This window comes from Nerophis lumbriciformis, linkage group LG31 (assembly GCF_033978685.3).
Source record: "Nerophis lumbriciformis linkage group LG31, RoL_Nlum_v2.1, whole genome shotgun sequence".
Lineage (NCBI taxonomy): Eukaryota > Metazoa > Chordata > Actinopteri > Syngnathiformes > Syngnathidae > Nerophis > Nerophis lumbriciformis.
Window position 1 is genome coordinate 12,685,001 of NC_084578.2, and position 17,001 is coordinate 12,702,001.

Below are 17,001 nucleotides of genomic sequence, written 5' to 3' on the forward strand. Positions count from 1 at the left end.
TATGGGTTAGGAATGGGATGGCACTTCAAGTTCATATGTGAGTCAAGGCAGGTGGCCAAATACTTTTGGCAATATAGTGAATCTGCACAAGATCAGCACATATTTTAACAGTTATGTTCAGTGTTTACTTTGAATGTTGACATCTGAAATCAGACATGTATTCTATAAATAAACATATAATAAATAATTGTTTATGTGTATTTTCTCTTCTTACAGACTGCTATGAATCTTTTGTACCTAGCTCTTATTGGACATGGACTGTCCCTGACCTCGCTGTTCGTCTCACTCGGAATATTCTTCCATTTCAAGTGAGTGGTCATCAGCTGTATTAGAACATGATGTGCTGACAAATATTACATCTCATGTCTCTCATGTTCACTTCCTGCAGGAGTTTGAGTTGTCAGAGGATCACACTTCACAAAAACCTCTTCTTTTCTTTTGTCCTCAACTCTGTGATTACCATCGTTTGGTTGACCGCAGTTGCCAACAATCAAGAACTCGTGCAGAGGAATCCAGTGAGTTGGGTATTTTTACACAATACTCCGCCTCATAAACACACATTTGATATGTTTACATACTCAAAAAAATGTATTTGATTGAAACCAGTTTTTTAAACCCCGCTAAATCAATGATTCTCAAACTGGGCTCCATCTAGTGGTATGCCAAATAATCACTTGACTAAAGTAAAGTGTTTTATTTTTCTATATTCCAATACAGTGTTACTGTTCAAACCGTGTATAATGTTACGTTAGCCAAAATATTAAATATACTTGGTAATGAAAACGTCTGCCTTGTTTTTAATGAATACTTAGGCCTACTACGCTCTAGTATTTTGTGAAAGCCGAGTGTTTCTGAAAAAAAAGTTTGAGATACACTGGCTGAAATAATTTGGTTTTGAAAAAAAAAAAAAGTATATATATATATATATATATATATATATATATATATATATATATATATATATATATAAAATTGTATTTACATTTTTTTTTTTTGTAAAATAGCCAACATATTGAATATAAAGTGGCCATAACAATTTAAATTAATCAATATAACCCCCCAGGTGTCAAATTCAAAGGCCGGGTGCCAGATCAATTTGAAGGCTGGAAATAATATGTGTCAATAAAGTACTTTATCTTTCTCCATTTTGACTGAAAAATATACATGCAGGGTTCCTAAATGGGGGTTCCACTCCACCCAGTGTCTAATATGTAATCTGTACTTTGTGTTTTTCCTTCTTCAGACAAGCTGCAAGGTGTCACAATTCATTCATCTCTACCTGTTTGGTTGCAACTACTTCTGGATGTTGTGTGAGGGAATTTACCTCCACACTCTTATCGTGGTGGCCGTGTTTGCTGAGAAGCAACACCTGATGTGGTATTATCTTCTTGGCTGGGGTATGTCAGCGACACACATTGTAGCAGTCAACAACAGCAACAATATATATATATATATATATATATATATATATATATATATATATATATCAGTGACGTGCGGTGAGGTTGATGGCTGGTGAGGCACTGACTTCATCACAGTCAGATTTACAAACATACGAACCCTAAAGAGTATCTTATTCACCATTTGATTGGCAGCAGTTAACGGGTTATGTTTAAAAGCTCATACCAGCATTTTTCCCTGCTTGGCACTCAGCATCAAGGGTTGGAATTGGGGGTTAAATCACCAAAAATGATTCCCAGGCGCGACGCCGCTGCTGCCCACTGCTCCCCTCACCTCCCAGGGGGTCATCAAGGGGATGGGTCAAATGCAGAGGACAAATTTCATTACACCTAGTGTGTGTGTGACAATCATTGGTACTTTAACTTAACTTTAACTTTACACATACAAACTGTAGCACACAAAAAAGCACATTTAATAAAAAAAACGTTATTATGATCATACCTTTACTTAGAAATTAAGTCCATGCGCCGCAACTAAAGCCCTCACTTAAACTTTCCACGTGCAAGATTGAATCTATTTAAAAAAGTGTAACCGAGGGTTTATAAATGTCGCCTATACTGTATGAAACTACAAAATAACAAACACGGAGGCTCCAATTTACACGAGGACCACTTTATTTACTTTCTTTCAAAAACCTCCGCAACGTGACATCACTTCTGCTCTTAGCGCCTTCAAAATAAGAGCTCAAGGCATATACTGTATAACAGCGCATAACAGGAACTTAACATCACAAAGAGGAAAGCCCATAAAAATAGGTTACAAAAGTTATTTAATAAGAAGCCAAAAAGTGCAAAAACAATAATGTTCGTGTTGGAGGAGTTGTGAATTAGATACACCTGCAGTCTGCAGGTGTACCTAATGTTGTGGCCCTGCAGTCATTCACAACTCCTCCAACACGAACATTATTGTTTTTGCACTTTTTGGCTTCTTATGAAATAACATTTTTAAATAGATTCAATCTCGCACCTGGAAAGTTTAAGTGTGGGCTTTAGTTGATATAACAATTATACGGCGGGGGTGCAGGAGGCGAGCCTCAGCCAGTGCGTCTTTTGCAGCCGTTTTATGATCGCTCAGCACAAGAAATACGTTACACACATACAGTTGTTGACAAAATACACTGTACATTATATACCTCAGCTAACTAAACTATGGAAATGTATAATATAGTTCATATAGCAATACAGTCTCACTGCACAGCAGGCCAGCAGTTAGCCGAGTCCGGAATCCATGTTGCGGCACTGAGTGACGTGCCTCAACTGGCTGCTGTTCACCGCTCCGTCTCTTCTCAGTATTTGAACGGCAAATGTGAAAATTCAGCGATTTTGAATAAAAATAATCTAAAACTGGTGAAGTTAAATGGAAAATAACTTTATAGTATAATCACTGGATAAATATAACAATTTAATTTTTTTTTTCTTTTTACATTTTTTTTCTTTCCATAATGGCAGGTGAGGCCCCGCACGTCACTGATATATATACATACACATACATACATACATACATACATACATACAGATATATACATATACATACATACACACATATACATATACATTTTTTTTTTTTTGCAGGTTTCCCTCTTATTCCTGCTTCCATCCATGCAATTGCGAGGAGTTACTACTACAATGACAAGTAAGAAACATTTGATTGTATGCACTTCAACATTATCATCGTTGTATTGTTGAATTTGCTCACAAAGTCCTAAAACACATATTGAAATGTTTTGACCCTTTTTTAAATAACTACAATAAATAGACACACTGTTTGAAAGCCCACCAATAAAAGTTTTGTGTTTCTTACGCTTCACTGATTGTTTTCTCGCCGTACCACCAGTGTGAACGCACCCTTAAAATCACTAAATAGATGTTTTTAACTTTAAGGGTCTGTTTGCAACTTGCTCACAGCTACATTTTTTAAAGCAAAAAATATAAAAAGAACACCATCGGCTAACTTATCTTACGATTAGTGGTTTAATAGTACATATATAAAACGGCCTATATTTTTCCCAATTTTAGGTACGGTAATATTTTTTTTCCCGCCTTTTATTATTTCATATATTACTCTTATTGTAATATTTATTTGTTTTATTTCACAATGTTACTGTTGTTGCATCAAACGGTATGCTTGTTTTGAATGTACTATTTGTATTTTTTAACCCTGTGAAGCATTTTGCGAGCTCTCTCCATGAGTAATGCTTTATAAATAAAATGTACTTACTGACCGTACGTACGTAGTTACGTCATTACGTCCCAGAAGCCCTAAAATACATGAAAAAGTTTAACGCCCTCTAGGCACCTGTGTAAATGTTGCAGACTGCCCCTTTAAGTCTGTACTTGTTAATTAGTAGGGGTGCACAAAAAAAAAAAAAGCGATTCTTATTCATCCCAATTCTGAATCGATTTGATGTACTGTATTTTTCGGACTATAAGGTGGACTTAAAAAAAAAAATCTCAAAACTCCATGGTGCGCCTAATGTACGGAATACATTTGGTTGTGCTTACCGACCTTGAAGATATTTTATTTGGTACATGGTGAAAAAATAAGTATGACCAGTAGATGGCAGTCACACATAAGAGATACGTGCAGACTGCAATATGACTCAAGTAAACAACACCAAAATGTTAGATGTTCCACTGAAAATAAAGAACATTACAAACGGCGCTCAAAAATCTATCAAAATGTTTTAGTACGACTTTGGTAAGCTATGAAGCCGCACCGCTTGATGGATTGTACTGTGCTTCAACATACCAGCATTATTATGGTGTGTGTATAAGGTAAGACATTATCTGGCGTTTTGTTTCGCAATATTAGGCAAAAGTAACTTTTCTTCTCTTTTGGTACCTGCTGATCTGTACTTGGGATCTGCATAAGTCCTGAAAATGTGCGCGCATACGCCTTTGTAGTCAATAAGCTTCTTCTTTTTCTCTATCTTCTTGTTATGGGACATTCATCCTCCGCTGTTGCCATTTCTAATATAAAGTAGTGTAAAGTTCTTACTTATATCTGTCAGTGAACTCGCCTTGAAAGCACTAAAACATACCGGTGTAGTGAGTTTACATTATTCACCCAAGGAACTTTAGTTATTAGAGAGTTCCGGTCGGACGGTTTTTCACGGGACACATTTCCGGCCTTGTTGCACTAGTGAGTAGAGATGTCCGATAATATCGGACTGCCGATATTGTCGGCCGATAAATGCTTTAAAATGTAATATCGGAAATTATCGTTATCAAAAAGTAAAATTTATGACTTTTTAAAACGCCGCTGTACGGAGTGGTACACGGACGTAGGAAGAAGTACAGAGCGGTTGCGTCTCCCATTCATACTTACCAACCCTCCCGATTTTCCCGGGAGACTCCCGAATTTCAGTGCCCCTCCCAAAAATCTCCCGGGGCAACCATTCTCCCGAATTTCTCCCCATTTCCACCCAGTCAACAATATTGGGGGCGTGCCTTAAAGGCACTGCCTTTGCGTGCCGGCCCAGTCACATAATATCTACGGCTTTTCACACACACAAGTGAATGCAAGCATACTTGGTCAACAGCCATACAGGTCACACTGAGGGTAGCTATATAAACAACTTTAACACTGTTACAAATATGCGCCACACTGTGAACCCACACCAAACAAGAATGACAAACACATTTCGGGAGAACACCCACACCGTAACACAACATAAACACAAAGAACAAATACCCAGAATCCCTTGCAGCACTAACTCTTCCGGGACGCTACAATATACCCCCCCCCCACCTCTCAGGGAGAGCATGTCCCAAATTCCAAGCTGCTGTTATGAGGCATGTTAAAAAAAATAATGCACTTTGTGACTTCAATAATAAATATGGCAGTGCCATGTTGGCATTTTTTTCTATAACTTGAGTTGATTTATTTTGGAAAAACCTTGTTACATTGTTTAATGCATCCAGCGAGGCATCACAACAAAATTAGGCATAATAATGTGTTAATTCCACGACTGTTTTTATCGCTATCGGTTGATATCGGAATCGGTAATTAAAGAGTTGGACAATATCGGAAAATCGGCAAAAAAAGCCATTATCGGACATCTCTAATTATAACTATGATACTAAATAATACGTTTGAATCAAGAATCTGAATGGAATGGTCACCCCCCCCACCCCCCCATTCAAATTGACTGGATTTATCCCCCCTTACTAATTATGTGCTTCCTGTGCTGCCATGCAACACATTAATTATTCTTTATTCTTTCTTTCCCGTCTGCTGCCTCTGTTAGCTGTTGGATTAGCTCCAAAACATCGTTACTCTACATCATCCACGGCCCCATCTGTGCCGCGCTCCTGGTAAGAAGGTTTGTTGTTCTCTACCAAGTGAAGCCACCCATCACTTTTATTGCACACTGTGCAACAATTAGCCGACATTATTTCTTTTCTGTCTGGCTCATGCAATCTGTATTGTCTCATAAGGCCCCCGTGTTGCTTTGTAGAAATTCACCCGATCAGCACTCACGGCCCTCAAAAGAACGATAACCATTTGGATTTGTTTACACGGCCAACTAGACTTGTTATGCTTTTGTTAAAACAAGGCTCAGTAAAGACGCCATTTAATCAGTATTTTTTTGTAGAAATTCACCCGATCAGCACTCACGGCCCTCAAAAGAACGATAACCATTTGGATTTGTTTACACGGCCAACTAGACTTGTTATGCTTTTGTTAAAACAAGGCTCAGTAAAGACGACATTTAATCAGCATTTTTTTGTAGAAATTCACCCGATCAGCACTCACGGCCCTCAAAAGAACGATAACCATTTGGATTTGTTTACACGGCCAACTAGACTTATGCTTTTGTTAAAACAAGGCTCAGTAAAGACGACATTTAATCAGCATTTTTTTGTAGAAATTCACCTGATCAGCACTCACGGCCCTCAAAAGAACGATAACCATTTGGATTTGTTTACACGGCCAACTAGACTTGTTATGCTTTTGTTAAAACAAGGCTCAGTAAAGACGACATTTAATCAGCATTTTTTTGTAGAAATTCACCCGATCAGCACTCACGGCCCTCAAAAGAACGATAACCATTTGGATTTGTTTACACGGCCAACTAGACTTATGCTTTTGTTAAAACAAGGCTCAGTAAAGACGACATTTAATCAGCATTTTTTTGTAGAAATTCACCTGATCAGCACTCACGGCCCTCAAAAGAACGATAACCATTTGGATTTGTTTACACGGCCAACTAGACTTGTTATAATTTTGTTAAAACAAGGCTCAGTAAAGACGCCATTTAATCAGCATTTTTATCAATCAATCAATGTTTATTTATATCGCCCTGAATCACGAGTGTCTCAAAGGGCTGCACAAGCCACTTTAAAATGCCACTTTTAATGTTTTCCCTCAGGTGAATTTGTTCTTCCTGCTCAACATCGTGAGAGTGCTCATCACCAAGCTGAAGGTGACCCACCAGGCCGAGTCCAGCCTCTACATGAAGGCCGTGAGAGCCACGCTCATCCTGGTGCCGCTTCTGGGGATCCAGTACGTCCTGCTTCCCTACAAGCCCGAGGGACGCGTTTCCTCCGAAATATACGACTACATCATGCACATACTGATGCACTACCAGGTGAGGAGTGGAGTGGGGGTTTGATGCTCGACAAAAAAAAAAAAAAAAAACTAAAATTGTACAAAACCCAAAACCAGTGTAGTTGGCACGTTGTGTAATTCGTAAATAAAAACAGAATACAATGATTTGCAAATCCTTTTTAACTTATATTCAATGAAATAGACTGCAAAGACAAGATATTTAATGTTCAAATTGAGAAACTTACTTTTTTTTGTTGAAAATAATAAATACTTAGAATTTAATGGCAGCAACACATTGCAAAAAAGGTGGAACAGGGGCATTGTTACCACTGTGTTACATGGCCTTTCCTTTTAACAACACTCAGTAAACTTTTGGGAACTGAGGAGACCAATTTTTCCCGTTCTTGCTTGGCATTGTCTTGCTGAAATAAGCAGGGGCGTCCATGATAACGTTGCTTGGATGGCAACATACAAACCCCGTTTCCATATGAGTTGGGAAATTGTGTTAGATGTAAATATAAACGGAATACAATGATTTGCAAATCATTTACAACCCATATTCAATTGAATGCAATACAAAGACAAGATATTTGACTCATAAACTTGCAAATAATAATTAACTTAGAATGGAGATATAATTAACTTAGAATTTCTTGGCTGCAACATGTGCCAAAGTAGTTGGGAAAGGGCATGTTCACCACTGTGTTACATGGCCTTTCCTTTGAACAACGTTTGGGAACTGAGGAGACAAATTTTTTAAGCTTCTCAGGTGGAATTCTTTCCCATTCTTGCTTGATGTACAGCTTAAATTGTTCAACAGTTCGGGGGTCTCTGTTGTGGTATTTTAGGCTTCATAATGCGCCACACATTTTCAATGGGAGACAGTTCTGGACTACAGGCAGGCCAGTCTAGTACCCGCACTCTTTTACTATGAAGCCACATTTATGTAACACATGGCTTGGCATTGTCTTGCTGAAATAAGCAGGGGCGTCCATGATAACGTTGCTTGGATGGCAACATATGTTGCTCCAAATCCTGGATGTACTTTTCAGCATTAATGGTGCCTTCACAGATGTGTAAGTTACCCATGTCTTGGGCACTAATACACCCCCATACCATCAAAAGGTTGAGAGAATCTGTAGAAATCACTGCACGTAAGCGATGATATTACTGACCTTTGATCCCTTTAGGCGGTACCGCATCAAAAAGCGACATCAGTGTGTAAAGGATATCACCGCATGGGCTCAGGAACACTTCAGAAAACCACCGTCAGTAACTACAGTTGGTCGCTACATCTTTAAGTGCAAGTTAAAACTCTACAATGCAAAGCGAAAGCCATTTATCAACAACACCCAGAAACGCCGCCGGCTTCGCTAGGCCCCAAGCTCATTTAAGATGGACTGATGCAAAGTGTGGTATGACGAGTCCACATTTCATATTGTTTTTCGGAAACTGTGGACGTCGTGTCCTCCGGAACAAAGAGGAAAAGAATCATCCGTCATAGGCGCAAAGTTCAAAAGCCAGCATCTGTGATGGTATGGGGGTGTATTAGTGCCCAAGGCATGGGTCACTTACACATCTGTGAAGGCGCCATTAATGCTGAAAGGTACATACAGGTTTTGGAGCAACATATGCTGCCATCTAAGCGCCGTCTTTTTCATGGACGCCCCTGCTTATATCAGCAAGACAATGCCAAGCCACATTCAGCACGTGTTACAACAGCGTGGCTTCGTAAAAAAAAAGAGTGCGGGTACTTTCCTGGCCCGCCTGCAGTCCAGACCTGTCTCCCATCAAAAATGTGTGGCGCATTATGAAGCGTAAAATACGACAGCAGAGACCCCGGACTGTTGAACGACCGAAGCTCTACATAAAACCAGAATGGGAAAGAATTCCACTTTCAAAGCTTCAACAATTAGTTTCCTCAGTTCCCAATCGTTTATTGAGTGTTGTTAAAAGAAAAGGCCATGTAACACAGTGGTGAAAATGCCCTTTCCCAACTACTTTGGCACGTCTTGCAGCCATGAAATTCTAAGTTAATTATTATTTGCAAAAAATAAAAATAAAGTTTATGAGTTTGAACATCAAATATGTTGTCTTTGTAGTGCATTCAATTGAATATGGGTTGAAAAGAATTTGCAAATCATTGTATTCCGTTTATATTTACATCTAACACAATTTCCCAACTCATATGGAAACGGGGTTTGTAATTGCACGCCTGCTGTCGTGTAGTCCTCGATGTGTTATGTCAATCATTTACAGTACCCTGGAATGGGGTGTTGTTCTATATTTATTCATACTCCGCTATGAGTTGAAGTCAAGTATTCCCGTGTTTATATTGTCGGCGGCAGGAAGGAAAGTCCAAATTATTCAAGCGGCGAGGTGTTGAAATCGCCGGGCTCGTGGCCGCGTTCTTATCCGATCATCCCGTTCTTGCAGGATGGGCAGGGCGGTGCAGGAAGAGGCTCTTAGGCAAGAGGCCCCCGTCAGCTAACTAACTCTCAAAGGACCCCTCGTTTTGGACCGCCTTGAGCAGAATGTAAACGGTCGATGGTTTTTCAGCTGATGATTGTTTACGTTTCAGGGTCTGCTTGTGGCCACCATCTTCTGCTTTTTCAACGGAGAGGTAAGGCCAAGTTTTATGTGTTCATTGATTTGCATGCAGTGCACAAACACATTGATCTCTGCGTCACCTGTGTGCATTATTTTCTAACCTTTGCAGGAGGACCGTATCGTTTTAAATGTCGGGATACTGCACGAGCCTAAAGATACTTAGCTTAAAAATGTCTTTATTAAAGACTAGGAATGTCCGATAATGGCTTTTTTGCCGATATCCGATATTGTCCAACTCTTAATTACCGATACCGATATCAACCAATACCAATATATACAGTCGTGAAATTAGCACATTATTATGCCTAATTTGAACAACCAGGTATGGTGAAGATAAGGTCCTTTTAAAATAAAAAATAAAATAAAATAAGATAAATAAATTAAAAACATTTTCTTGAATAAAAAAGAAAGTAAAACAATATAAAAACAGTAACATAGAAACTAGTAATTAATGAAAATGAGTCAAATTAACTGTTAAAGGTTAGTACTATTAGTGGACCAGCAGCACGCACAATCATGTGTGCTTACGGACTGTATCCCTTGCAGACTGTATTGATATGAATGATCTTTATTTGTCATTGTGCATGTACAGGTACAGGTCCAACGAAATTTAGGTTGCTTCCCTGAGGTGCTTTGCATTTTAAAAAAAAGAAGAAATCACACAATATACAGTAACAACACAATATGCAATATGGCCTAAGACCACTCTAAGAGGCAATGTAAAAAAAAACGAGACAATAAAAAGTATAAAGTGACTAGTAAACTGACTAGAGAGAAGTAATGCTGGTTCCCAGTGTGCTGAGGGGGTGGGAGTCAGTATTTCCTACCTCCTATGCTGTGCAGGCTTTTATTGTGGATTAAATATGTAAATAAATATGGTAAATATTGTCCAGTTGGCGTATAATCGCTGATTGCACAGTCCCGGATCGTGATTGACCGGTGGCTTCCTCATGTTGCACGTGAGGGAGTTTTTATTTTTTATTTTTTTATTTATTTTATTTTTACATTCCAGCTGTGTTTAGTGCAGTTATGGCCCTGGGGTAGAAACTGTTCTTGAGTCTATTTGTGCGGGTTCGAATGGTTCTGAAACATCTATATATTGATATATAATGTAGGAACCAGAATATTAATAACAGAAAGAAACAACCCTTTTGTGTGAATGAGTGGAGGGAGGTTTTTTGGGTTGGTGCACTAAATGTAAGTGTATCTTGTGTTTTTTATGTTGATTTAATAAAATAAATAAAAAAAATGTTAAAAAAAAAACAAAAACGATACCGATAATTTAAAAAAAAACGATACCAATAATTTCTGATATTACATTTTAAAGCATTTATCGGCCGATAATATCGGCAGGCCGATATCGGACATCTCTATTAAAGACATACACCTGGGGATTGATTGATTGACAACACTAAGTAGTCCCTAGTGTGTGAATGTGAGGGTGAATGTTGTCTGTGAGGTGGCGACTTGTCCAGGGTGTACCCCGCCTTCCGCCCGAATGCAGCTGGGATAGGCTCCAGCCACCCTCGCGACTCCGAAAGGGACAAGCGGTAGAAAATGGATGGAAAGACGTGCACCTGGGGATAGGTTGATTGGCAACAATAAATAGTCCCTAGTGTGTGAATGTGAGATGGCGACTTGTCCAGGGTATACCCCGCCTTCCGCCCAAATTCAGCTGGGATAGGCTCCAGCCACCCCCACGACACTAAAAGAGACAAGCGGTAGAAAATGGATGGAAAGACGTGCACCTGGGGATTGATTGATTGATTGGCAACACTAAATAGTCCCTAGTGTGTGAATGTGAGGGTGAATGTTGTCTGTGAGGTGGCAACTTGTCCAGGGTGTACCCCGCCTTCCGGCCGATTTCAGCTGGGATAGGCTCCAGCCACCCCCACGACCCCGAAAGGGACAAGCAGTAAAAAATGGACGGAAAGACGTGCACCGGGATAGGCTGATTGGCAACACTAAATGGGCCCTAAGTCTGTGAATGTGAGGATGAATGTTGTCTGTGAGGTGGCAACTTGTCCAGGGTGTACACTGCCTTCAGCCCAAATGCAGCTGGGATAGGCTCCAGCCACCCCCGCGACCCCGAAAGGGACAAGCGGTAGAAAATGGATGGAAAGACGTGCACCTGGGGATTGATTGATTGATTGGCAACACTAAATAGTCCCTAGTGTGTGAATGTGAGGGTGAATGTTGTCTGTGAGGTGGCAACTTGTCCAGGGTGTACCCCGCCTTCCGGCCGATTTCAGCTGGGATAGGCTCCAGCCACCCCCGCGACCCCGAAAGGGACAAGCAGTAAAAAATGGACGGAAAGACGTGCACCGGGATAGGCTGATTGGCAACACTAAATGGGCCCTAAGTCTGTGAATGTGAGGATGAATGTTGTCTGTGAGGTGGCAACTTGTCCAGGGTGTACACTGCCTTCAGCCCAAATGCAGCTGGGATAGGCTCCAGCCACCCCCGCGACCCCGAAAGGGACAAGCGGTAGAAAATGGATGGAAAGACGTGCACCTGGGGATTGATTGATTGATTGGCAACACTAAATGGTCTCTAGTGTGTGAATGTGAGGGTGAATGTTGTCTGTGAGGTGCGACTTGTCCAGGGTGTACGCCGCCTTCCGCCCGAATGCAGCTGGGATAGGCTTTAGCCACCCCCGCGACTCTAAAAGGGACAAGCGGTAGAAAATGGAATGGAAAAACATGCACCTGGGGATAGGTTGATTGGCAACACTAAATGGTCTCTAGTGTGTGAATGTGAGGGTGAATGTTGTCTGTGAGGTGCGACTTGTCCAGGGTGTACCCCGCCTTCTGCCCGAATGCAGCTGGGATAGGCTCCAGCCACCCCCGTGACCCCGAAAGGGACTAGCGGTAGAAAATGGACGGAAAGACGTGCACCTGGGCATAGGTTGATTGGCAACACTAAATGGTTCCTAAGTGTGTGAATGTGGTCTGTCTATCTGTGTTGGCCCTGCGACGATGTGGCGACTTGTCCAGGGTGTACCCTGCCTTCCGCCGGAATGCAGCTGGGATAGACTCCAGCCACCCTCGCCACCCCGAAAGGGACAAGCGGTAGAAAATGGATGGAAAGACATGCACCTGGGAATAGGCTGATAGGGCCCTTTTAGTGTTGCCAAAGTGTGTGAATGTGAGGGTGAATGTTGTCTGTGAGGTGGCGACTTGTCCAGGGTGTACCCCCCCTTCCGCCCGAATGCTGCTGGGATAGGCTCCAGCCACCCCCGCGACCCCGAAAGGGACAAGCGGTAGAAAATGGATGGAAAGACGTGCACCTGGGGATTGATTGATTGATTGGCAACACTAAGTAGTCCCTAGTGTGTGAATGTGAGGGTGAATGTTGTCTGTGAGGTGGCGACTTGTCCAGGGTGTACCCCCGCCTTCCGCCCGAAAGCTGCTGGGATAGGCTCCAGCCACCCCCGCCACCCCGAAAGGGACAAGCGGTAGAAAATGAACGGAAAGACGTGCACCTGGGGATAGGCTGATTGGCAACACTAAATGGTCCCTTTATAATGTCCATTTGTTTATTGTATCAAATATTTCCATAATTAACAATGTAAACATAAATAACGGGTTCCAACCTTGACATATTTTAGTAAAAGTTTGTACACTTTGAACACAATTTAAAGCACTATAAAGGACTATATATAAAACAAAAATAACAAGGGGGTGATGGATCAACTTTCTATTCAGTCAGACGCCCTGCCGACACGCACACACACTGTCACTAGCCCTGTAGCGCACTCAAAGTTAAGCAGTTTGTGCTTTTAAACTGTAACAGCCTGGTCACTACAATAAGTAGAAATACAAAATTAATTGACTTTTACCTTGTTGGTTAATCTTTTTTGACATAAAGGTAAGGTGAGAGGGTGAAGTCAGTGACAACATAGCTGTTTCAAACCGCACATCGCTTGTCTTTGGACTCCTTCTGAGCTAGCAAAACTAGAAAAAACTTTAAAAAGTTTTTTTTTTTTTTTTAAACATGCAAATAGCACTCTGTAGCAATAACACACAGCAGCTTACAGAAAGATCAATCAGTGTCAGGTTCAAACACTGATGACATCTATTAAACAAGACAAGAAGCAAGGAATTAAACAGAGACAGAATTAAATTTGGCTCAATGAGGAGAAACGCGTACACCTGTACCCTTGTACAGTGTCCCAAGCTCTGACGAAAGATTGTGCGCCTCCTCTTTTATTTGGACTTTCCCTGATTACATGGCAACAGTTGTTTCTAAAGGGACGGGGGTCGTAAACAGCAATCGTCTTTGATTACAAACAGTTCAAAGAAAAGGTCGCCTGGAGGGGAGTCTGGTCCTGCTTCCTCTCCGCTTTGTAGTTCTCTGGTCGAGACAAAATCTTTATGTGGATTACAATACATCAAAGAAACAGAACACCTTTGTCTTGCTTCCCATCATACACAGTGGAGTTTTACAAGCCTTCTTCTAGGTAGGATCAAAGACAGCTTTTGTCCTCTCGCCGGGAACTCATGGCAACACAACGTTTTGTGATAACTTAGATACAATTATTCTGACAATCAGACGGCCCACAATGGCTGCACTGCAGGTACACAATGGGTGGATGATATGTTTGTGCACTGAGACAAGGTTTGCAAACTAAAAATTATATTTTTATTCGGTCTGTGGTTCATAAATCAAGGTTCCGCTGTACTTGCATTCCGTTTAAAATCCATCAGCGAACATACAAAACTGCATTGCAAGCTCACGCCAAAATGCATAAACCTTATGGTTTGATGCTTTGGATTTATTCAACACGAATATCTAAAATTGTAGGTTAGAAAACAAAATATCCATCTAGAGAGGTCCGATAATATCGGACCGATAAATGCTTTAAAATGTAATATCGGAAATTATCGGTATCTGTTTCAAAAATAAAAATGTATGCCTTTTTAAAACGCCGCTGTACGGAGTGGTACATGGGCGTAGGGAGAAGTACAGAGCAGTCATACTTGCCAACCATCCAGATTTTCCCGGGAGACTCCCGAATTTCAGTGCCCCTCCCGAAAATCTCCCGGGGCAACCATTCTCCCGAGTTTCTACACAGACAACAATATTGGGGGGCGTGCCTTTAAGGCACTGCCTTTGCGTGCCGGCCCAATCACATAATATCTACGGCTTTTCACACACACAAGTGAATGCAAGCCATATTTGGTCAACAGCCATGCAGGTCACACTGAGGGTGGCCGTATAAACAACTTTAACACTGTTACAAATATGCGCCACACTGTGAACCCACACCAAACAAGAATGACAAACACATTTCGGGAGAACATCCGCACCGTAACACAACATACCGTATTTTTCGGACTATAAGTCGCAGTTTTTTTCATAGTTTGTCCGGGGGTGCGACTTATACTCAGGAGCGATTTATGTGTGAAATTATTAACACATTACCGCAAAATATCCAAATAATATTATTTAGCTCATTCACGTAAGAGACTAGACGTATAAGATTTCATGGGATTTAGCGATTAGGAGTGACAGATTGTTTGGTAAACGTATAGCATGTTCTATATGTTATAGTTATTTGAATGACTCTTACCATAATATGTTACGTTAACATACCAGTTGGTTATTTATGCCTCATATAACGTACACTTATTCAGCCTGTTGTTCACTATTCTTTATTTATTTTAAATTGCCTTTCAAATGTCTATTCTTGGTGTTGGCCTTTATCAAATACATTTCCCCCCAAAAATGCGACTTATACTCCAGTGCGACTTATATATGTTTATTTCCTTCTTTATTATGCATTTTCGGCCGGAGCGACTTATACTCCGAAAAATACGGTAAACACAACAGAACAAATACCCAGAAGCCTTTGCAGCACTAACTCTTCCGGGACGCTACAATATACACTCCCCTCCCAACCCCGCCCACCTCAACCTCCTCATGCTCTCTCAGGGAGAGCATGTCCCAAATTCCAAGCTGCTGTTTTGAGGCATGTTAAAAAAAAATATTGCACTTTGTGACTTCAATAATAAATATGGCAGTGCCATGTTGGCATTTTTTTTCCATAACTTGAGTTGATTTATTTTTGAAAACTTTGTTATATTGTTTAATGCATCACAACAAAATTAGGCATAATAATGTGTTAATTCAACGACTGTATATATCGGTATCGGTAAATAAGAGTTGGGCAAAAAAGCCATTATCGGACATCTCTAGTCACCACAACACTTTGGTATCGTTATTTTTTTTGTAATTCTCTATTGACCAATGAACAGCAGACCTATTCATGCCTGACTGTGGTTTCTCCGGCAGGTCCAAGCAGTTTTGCGGAGGCACTGGAACCAGTACAACCTCCAGTTTGGCAACAGCGTAGGAAACCACTCGGATGCCCTGCGCTCAGCCTCCTACACGGCTTCCTCCATCACCGAGGTCCAAGGCTGCTACAGCATCGACGGCCACTCGGAACACATGAACGGCAAAGGCTGCCATGACACCGACGCCTCCATCTTCAAGTCGGAAAACCCCTTCGACTGACCCGTGTTCCGTACTCGACCTTCGACAGGTTTGACACCTGTCTGGGGACTGGGCTTTTCTTACCAAGTTCATCGAGTCTGCTCCGAAGGGGAAAAAAAAGACTGTATACTCGCCACTCTATCTCACTGACGGAGGTCCTTTTTCATGGTCCTGGTAAATGTTTTTCCACTTGCAGAAAGCCTTTGCTCTAAAGTACATTTCCGCTGGTTAGTGCCAAACTGACACATCCTTACTTTTCTCATTCATTATTACCTTCTTCCATACGTTACACAGACCATAGGATGTTTTGTATAAAAAATATTCACGTTATAGCATATGTCTATTATCCATATTAATTTATCCTGTGTTATTCTTAAAATTAATATCACTGTACTACCGTATTTTTCGGACTATAAGCCGCTACTTTTTTTCTTACAACTTATAAAGCGATGTGGCTAATTTATGGATTTTTCTTCGCGATGGGCTGCTACAGAGCCCCTAAAGGAACATGGGGGAATTCTTTTTTTAAATAATTTTTATTTTTTTTTATTTTTTTTTAAAGACATGTATCTCGTGCGCACGAGAATTTTTTTTATAAAGTTATAAAAAATATATATATTTTGTATTTTTTTAATTTATTTCTTTAGACATGTATCTCGTGCGCACGAGAAACTTTCTCGAGATACATGTCTAAAAAAAAAATATATATATATATATATATACTTTTTTTTTTTCTTTTTTTAAAATAATTTTATAAAAAGTTTTGCACAAGATACATGTTAAAAAAATTATAAAAAAAAAAAATTCCCCCATGTCCCTTTAGGGGCTCCGTAGTCTGCGATATTTTTGTATTCAACAAATAGTTTTCAACATCGGGTG

General features: G+C 40.5%; 1 protein-coding gene across 1 annotated transcript in view; it reads left to right on the forward strand.

Moving 5' to 3' along the window:
- calcrla (calcitonin receptor-like a) overlaps nucleotides 1-16,600 on the forward strand; it is a 64,791-nt gene extending 48,191 nt beyond the window's left edge. The window contains exons 6-13 of the mRNA XM_061926219.2: nucleotides 217-308; nucleotides 389-515; nucleotides 1,244-1,397; nucleotides 3,033-3,093; nucleotides 5,711-5,777; nucleotides 6,836-7,054; nucleotides 9,596-9,637; nucleotides 15,922-16,600. Of these exons, the coding sequence (XP_061782203.2) occupies nucleotides 217-308; nucleotides 389-515; nucleotides 1,244-1,397; nucleotides 3,033-3,093; nucleotides 5,711-5,777; nucleotides 6,836-7,054; nucleotides 9,596-9,637; nucleotides 15,922-16,143 (984 nt within the window). The 3' untranslated portion in view covers nucleotides 16,144-16,600. The remainder of the gene's footprint in view (nucleotides 1-216; nucleotides 309-388; nucleotides 516-1,243; nucleotides 1,398-3,032; nucleotides 3,094-5,710; nucleotides 5,778-6,835; nucleotides 7,055-9,595; nucleotides 9,638-15,921) is intronic.
- Nucleotides 16,601-17,001: the final 401 nt, after the last annotated feature.